The sequence below is a fragment of the Tupaia chinensis genome, unplaced genomic scaffold, assembly GCF_000334495.1.
Source record: "Tupaia chinensis unplaced genomic scaffold, TupChi_1.0 Scaffold139962_1, whole genome shotgun sequence".
Lineage (NCBI taxonomy): Eukaryota > Metazoa > Chordata > Mammalia > Scandentia > Tupaiidae > Tupaia > Tupaia belangeri.
The window spans coordinates 111,076-118,624 of NW_006199840.1; the positions used below are offsets into that span (position 1 = coordinate 111,076).

At 42.8% G+C, this 7,549-nt stretch overlaps 1 protein-coding gene across 7 annotated transcripts in view; it reads left to right on the forward strand.

Moving 5' to 3' along the window:
• The first annotated feature begins 219 nt into the window (after nucleotides 1–219).
• The window catches only part of PHF8 (PHD finger protein 8), a 182,529-nt gene continuing 175,199 nt past the window's right edge, over nucleotides 220–7,549 (forward strand). For 6 of the 7 annotated variants that reach the window (XM_006162416.3, XM_006162418.3, XM_006162419.3 and 3 more), the window contains exons 1-2: nucleotides 254–392; nucleotides 1,311–1,500. In XM_006162416.3, the coding sequence (XP_006162478.1) occupies nucleotides 1,403–1,500 (98 nt within the window). In that variant the 5' untranslated portion in view covers nucleotides 254–392; nucleotides 1,311–1,402. Of the gene's footprint in view, nucleotides 393–1,310; nucleotides 1,501–7,549 lie in introns of all 7 variants that reach the window. The other variant, XM_006162417.3, reaches the window with a different exon arrangement.

Below are 7,549 nucleotides of genomic sequence, written 5' to 3' on the forward strand. Positions count from 1 at the left end.
AGGAGGCCCTAACGGCTGGGCCAGTGGAGGTGCTATTGAGAAGGCGGTCCTAAAGGACCACTGGGCGGCTGGTGGCGCGCGACAGACACGGTGGTTCCAGGGAAAGGGGAGCAAGCTTAGCAGCCTTACTGTGTCGATCCCAGAATTCGTCGCGCGCCGCCTCTGGGGCCGGAACTAGCCGGCTAACCTCCGCTGAACGAGGCTCTGTGCTTGCTGCCCCGGAGCCAGCCCAGCTGCCGGCGTGTCTCTGCGACTGAGCTCCACTGGCGTGAGGAGTCCCTGCAGCTTTGGGCATGAGGAGATCTCTGTAGGACTCGAGACGGAAGACATTCTTTTCAGGTTTGGGGCGTGAGGAGGTTCCTGTCAGTTGGGGAAGCATTGAAGAGACTCTTGTAAGTTTCCGGGGCTGCCAGGATATTCTTGTTAGCTTCGGGATTTAGGATGAGATCCTTGTTAATTTGGGGGCACAGAGAAGCCCTCATCAGTTTAACGGGGTTGCAAAGAGATGCTAGTCACTTTCCAAGTGGTGAAAAAAAAAATCCTTGTTTAGTTTCCAGGAGTGTGAGGAGATTCTAGTCAGTTTCAGGGGTTTAAAAGAGATCCTATGTAGTTTCAGGGGTGCAACAAGAACCTTGCCATTTTGAAGTAGGAGATGAGCCGGTAAGTTCTGCAGTTGAGATTTATTTATAATTTTTGAGGGTGATGAGACTCTCGACTGGACGGGGAACGAATGCTATTGGGTGTTATGGAAAGCTCTTTTAAACTCTCAGAGCCCCTCCCCAGAACTGTGGATAGTGTTAGACGGCCAATCTGGTATGCCTTGTCCTTGAAGGCTTTGTGGTGATTTTGAGTAACCCGAGCAGACTTGCAAGGATCCCTTATCTGTCTCTAGTTGCCCCTATTTTGGGGGTGAGAGAAGGGACTTTCCCTGAGATATCCCCAGCCTCTTTCTTTAGGCTGTGTTTGCGTCATAAGAAAGGGAGCTCAGGGAAGCATGGGGCAAGCAAGGAAAGGGTTCAGTGAGGGATTAAACAGCTTCCTGAAAAGGCTTCAGATATTTCCCTGAAACCCGGAAAGAAGTATCACCGACTGGGGCTGAAGAAGGTAGGGGGCGGGGAGCCTGCACTGCTGGCCAAGCGCTCTGCTGTAGGGTGAAAGGGATACTGAAGGCAGGGTGCACTTTCTGCAGTTGTTCCTTGTGGCTGCACCAGCTGTGTTGCATCCCAGAAGTGGTATCTCCCTACTTGAGAACTTAGGGTTGGTGCCCGGGGGACCTGATTCACTCTGTAAAAAGTGTTGTTTGTGTCCAGCCATCGTCCAGAGAGGACGCCTGCTGCTGCCTCCCGCCCGTCTTGGTACCACGAACCTGGCCCGCCACAGAACGCTCCAAGGCCCGGTGAAGATGGCCTCAGTGCCGGTGTATTGCCTCTGCCGTCTGCCTTATGATGTGACCCGCTTCATGATCGAATGTGACATGTGCCAGGACTGGGTTCATGGCAGGTAAGGAGGGCAGGTCAGAATGGACAGAATGTAGTGACCGGGGGTGGTTTTCACTCTCCTTTTCTCAACTCTGCTTTCGTCTCCAGCTCAGAACCTCCTTCCAACAAGAATGAATTCCAACCCTTACCCCATACCCAGGTTCTTCCATCTTTTCTTACAGACCTGGGCCTAGCTAACATTGGCCTCTGCTTTTTTCTCTCTGTTTTCTGCTATGTATTTCTTTGCATCCTTCCATTTATTTTATTTTATTTTTTTAAGATTTATAAGCTTTGTCCTTTTCGTCCACAAAGTATCATTTTTGTATCCTGGCAGTTGTGTTTTGCCTCAGACACTAGCTTTTGAGGAGACAGTACTGCATTTTTGAGATTTTTGAGTCCAGCAAACACAGGTTTGAATGGTGGCTTTGCCTCTTACTATCAGAACGACCTTGGGTGAGTTGTTTTGATTCTCAGAGTCTCATTTTTTTTTCACCTATGAAATAATCAAATGTCTCCTTCTTGACTACATAAAGCAAATTGTGTACCCTCAATAAATAGAGGAGAAATCCAAAAGTATTTTATTTCTACAGTATTTATCTGTAGAACCATTCAACCAAATTGAATTAAGCAGATGAGATATTAGGTAAAACAGCATAAGTAAAACCACTAATTTCCTCCAGTTAACCATGCATGCACATAAACACCTGTCACCCAGAATTCCAGGGAGGTTAGTGTGTAGAATAAGACTGTAATATTATCCCATTATTAGGATTTAAATCCCAGCTATAGAAATACAACCCTGAGGGGGATTTATACACTGGAGTACAACAGAACAGCATATGGTACCCCCTCCTGTTTCATGTTAGATTCTAGAATTTTCAGTTGTCACTAGTCTCTTCCAGAGGAGCTTTTCCTGTTATCATACCCAAGACCAAACTAAAGGTGCTGGTGCTGCTAAAATCCTGCCCTCAGCAGCGATTGCCCTCAGGAAGTACATCTAAATTCATATCCAATCAATCTTTATTGAATATTTACTGTGTACCAGGTGTAGAGTTCTGTTTACTGCCTCATGTTATTTCATTTAAGAAGAACAAACTTAGAGGGTGGGGTCTTTTTCTTCACCCTGAAAATAAGTGGGGATTAAGATGTCTTTCAAGACTCTGGTATCTTTGGTAGTGCTGATCAAATCGCTACTCAACTTAAACAGTTTCTTTCAGTGGTTCCTCTATACAATAAAATTCGATCTCTTTTATGTGACAGACAATTTCTTTTGTGATCTACTTGTTCAGTCTCATTCTCTGCCACTCTCCCTCTCTTGTTCTTTATTTCTCAGCAAGACTGAACTGTATTATTCTGGGAAAATTTTATACTCTTTTATTTCTCTTTGTGCTATTTTCAATAATACCCTCCCTTTTACAACTCCTAGAATACCTCCTCCAAAAGAACACTTTCCTCTGGGTTCCTATTACACTTTGTGTGTATCCTCATTAAAGAGTTATTATCATATCATAGTTATAAGTATGTCGGTTAATTATTTTTAAATAATTATTTTATTTAACTTTATTGATTTATTTTAATTTGACCAGAGAAAGGGGGGAGGAAGAGAGAGAGAGAGAAAGTGAGAAAGCAAACTGCCTGGTCTGAGACTCTAACCATGGTCAGCCATGTGAGAGCCCAGTGCCTTTAACCACCATGCCACTTGCCAGGCCCAAATGTCTGCGTTGATTTCTTTTTTTTCTAATTTTTGTCTGCATTGATTATTAACTAGAGCTCTCTTAGGACAGAGATGTCATCTTTTCATTTTTGGTATCTATAGAACCTAGTTCAGTGGTAAACACATAATAGCTATTGAGTACATTTTTTTTTGAGAGATTTTCACTGTAGGGCGCGTGCGCTCGCCAGACAGACAGAGAGAGACATAGAGACAGAAAGCGAGAAATCACCCCCCAGGGGGGATGGTCACACCACAATCCCTTCTCCTCCATTCTCCTCTCGGGATCTTGGGCATGCACGCACACGCGCCCGGCGTGAGTTTTAAGCCACCGGGTCCGGGACACGAACCGCAGTCGACTACGTGGGAGTCCAGCGACATAGCCATTGCGCTAACTGCTGGTTCCCTTGAGTACATTTTTGAATGAATAAATGAGTGAGTGAGTAAGTCTTCATGAAAAAAGCTATTGCCTACACCCTTTACTTAGGATTGTACAGGAAGTGTATAGGTTCAGACCTGGAAAATAGACTCCTGCCCAAAACCCTAGCTCTACTCTGGGAATAGGGAATAGGAAGAAATACTTCCTGAGTGCTAACTGTGTGCCAGAACCTATGACAGGAGCTTTCCATAATTTATTTAACTTATACCCAATCTTGAAATTTAGATTATTATTTTTTTTTTCTTTCTTTTTGGCATAGGGTGTGTGTGCTTGCTGGAGAGAGACAGACAGAGAAAGAAAGAAAGAGAGTGAGAAAGAAAGGGAGAAATCATTCCTCAGGGGGATGACGATGCTATAGTCCCTTCTCCTAGGATTTTCGGCACACACACATACACACACACACATGCCTGGCTTGATTTTCAAGTCACCAGGTTGACCATGTGGAAGTACATTGCCTTAACCATCACGCCACCTGCTGGTCTGATATTTTTCTTTTAAATAATGTTTTTTAATTTTTTTCTGATTAGGTGAGACATGCTTATTGTAGAAAATACAGACAAAAGAATGAAGAAAGAAACGAAAATCATCTCTGAGCCTACCATCTGGCACAGTCCACTGTTAAATTTTTTGTTGGATTAATTAATTCATTTATTTATTTAAAATGTTTTTGGCAGAGGGTATGTGTGCTTGCTAGAGAGAGAAAGAGAGAGGGACAGGAGAAAGAACTCCTCAGGGGAAGTGATCACATTGCAATCCTTTTTCTGTCTCTCCTTTTAGGATGTTTTGATCACACACACGAGCGCCCTGCATGTTTCTCATGCTGCAGAGTCTGGGACTTGATTTGTGGGATCAGCCTGTGGGTTCCGGCTGCCTTAACCACCAGGCCATGGATTAACTTCCATTAAAAAAATTTTTCCTGGGGCCAGCAGACGGTGTAGTGGTTACGTCCCTGAACTCCCACATGGCTGACTGTGGTTCAAATCCAGACCTGATGACTTGAAAATCACACTGGGCGTGTGTGTGTGCATGCCCAAGATTGTAGGAAGAGGATGAAGGAGAAGGAATTGCAGTATGGCCATCTCCCTGGGGGTGATTTCTTACTATCCTTCTCACTGTCTTTGTCTGTCTGTCTGTCTCTCTCTCTCTCTCTCTCTCTCCAGTGAGCACACATACCCTAAGGCAAAAACCTCAAAAAATTTTTTTTCTTTATGATAGATCATGAGAGAGAGAGATTATAAAAACCCTCCATGGGGCCAGCAGGTAGCATGGTGGTTAAGGTGCAGGACTTCCACATGGCTGACTGTGGTTGAATTCCTAGACCTGGCAGCTTGAAAATCATGCTAGGAGCATGTGCATACATGCCTAAAATCCTGAGAGGAGAATGAGGAGAAGGGATTGTGATATGGCCATTCCCCACTGGGGGGTTATTTCTCAGATTCCCTGTCACTGCTTCTCCTCTGTCTTTGGTGAGTGTATGAGCCCTGTGGCAAAAACTTAAAAAATATATATAGGAAAAGAAAAGAACACTCTACAGGGCCTACTCACACTCCAATTACATACTGCTAGGCCTCCTCCAGACTGTAAGATCCTAGATGCCTATGCTCATGCCTGGTATGTTTCAGGCTGACTGGGTCAGACAATCAAACCGTGATTACCACAGGGATTTTGCCTCTCTGGAATAGTGTATTACTGCTGTGCCATGGAGCTGAGTTGGCCCTAACTTCTGTCTTTTGACTGAAAATAAAAACATTTTTTTAAGGGTTTTGTCATAAGATGCATGCACTTGCCAGAGAAAGACAGACACAGTGAGAGGGAAAGTGAGAAATCACTCCCCAGGGAGGATCGCCACATTGCAATCCATTCTCCTCCTGGGAGTTTGGGTACACATGTGATTTTTAGGCCATCAGGTCTGGGATTCGAATCATGGTCAACCATGTAGGAGTCCAGTGCCTTAACCACTACACCTCCTGCTGACCTCAGACATATTTTTTAAAGCTTTTTTTTTTTAAAAAAAGTATTTAACTTTATTTATTTATTTATTTTAATTTGACCAGCGAGGGACAGAGAGAGAGGGAAAGTGAAAAAGCAAGCTGCCAGGTCCAGCACTTGAACTGTGGTGGGCCATGTGGGAGTCCAGTGCCCTTAACCACCACATCACCTGCCAGTCCCAACATATGTTTCTATAAAATGGGATTGTATTTTAAATACCATTTCATGACCTGTCTTTTATTCCTACTTAAGATTATAATGTGAGTGTTTACCAAATCATGAAATATTTGTCTAAATCTGCTTTTAGTATCCCATTTTATTTCTGTGCCACGAGTTACTTGGTTATTTCCTATATGGGCGGAAACATTATTTGTACTTTTATATTATAAATAATATGATATGAGGAAACTTTGGGGTTTGTGAAGAGGTTTTTGCATCCTTTTTTGTTTGATTGGTTGTTTTAGATTTTTGCCATTGGTTGTATGTACTTGCCAGAGAGAGACAGATGTAGAGAGAGAGAGGGAAAATGAGAAATCATCTATTTGGTGTATGGCCATACATAATCCCCTATACTCTGTTCTCCTCTCAGTATTTTGGGCATGCACACACATGCGCCTGCGTTTTTCAAGCCACAGAGTCTGAGACTTGAACCACAGAGTTGGCCATGTAAATCCAGTATCTTCATTACCATACCACCTGCTGACCCCTGTTTTTGCATCTTTTTAAAAATAATTTTCCAGAGGGTGTTCTTGCCAGAGAGAAAGAGGAAGGGAGAAAGAGAGAGAGAGAGAATGAAAGAAAAGGAAAGCATACTCCCCTCCCAGTGGGGCATGGTCATGTTGAAATCTCTTCTTCCCTATATCTCCACCCTGTTGGGATTTGGGGCATACATGCATATGTACCTGACATGCTTTTCAAGCCACTGGGGCTGGGATTCTAACAATACAGTTGGCCATGTGACTTCCTTAACTACTAGACCATGGGCTGGTCCAGATTTTGTGTCTTGATATGAATCCCAGTTAAAGCAAAAGGAAAAACATTGGGCAAACATCTTTGTACAGTAGATACTTCACATTTACAAGGAGCACCATTGAGGGCTTTAAGAATTCCAAACTTACAAATATGGAAATGGATTTCTGTGCCAGGCTTCTCTTTAATCACATTTCTATAGTGAGTCGTGTGTTTTTGTGCACACCCTGATACAAGTTAACTGCCTTAATTTCTTTTTTCTATGAAAGAAACCATTTTTTAAAAATCTCTTCTTGTGATTTTTCTCTAATGGGCTACCAGAGAACAAGGAAGCTAGCTGAAAATCAGATCTTTGGTGGGTGGTTGCTCTTGCTTACTCAGTGCATTGTTCCTGCACACACACCATGGTCACAGTGTTCCTAAGTTACTTCTTTAGCACAGTTGAAAATTACTAAATATTGTGTATTTTTCATGGTTGCTTACAATAGTTATGCCCACAAATTTTAAATCTACAAATGCTTAGAGGTAATGGAAATCTGTTTACATCTCTAATGACTTCCATAGGCTAGATTTCTTGAAATCTAGTTAAGGATTATGGTATATGATGCCAGGTTACCTCGTAGAAAGGTTATAGCAAAGGAGGTGACTATTCCATTTCACTGATGAGATTCTAGAACTCACAGAGGTTAAGTGACTTTCTGAGTGTGGAGTTGAACTTTGATCTATTCTAGGGTCAAGTTTCTTAGAAATGGAAAAATATGGTATGGATTCACTCCTCTTGTAAGAGACTGGGTTTTGCTAATACACTTTGATGTGTATAGCATTGAGTCTCAAAATTTAGTGTGCATCAGAATCATTTGGAAAACCTATTAAATAAGATAGATAGACCCAGAGCTACAGTGTTTTTGATACAGTAAGTGAGCGAGGCACACCCTTGAGAATTGTGATTTTAAAATTATATAT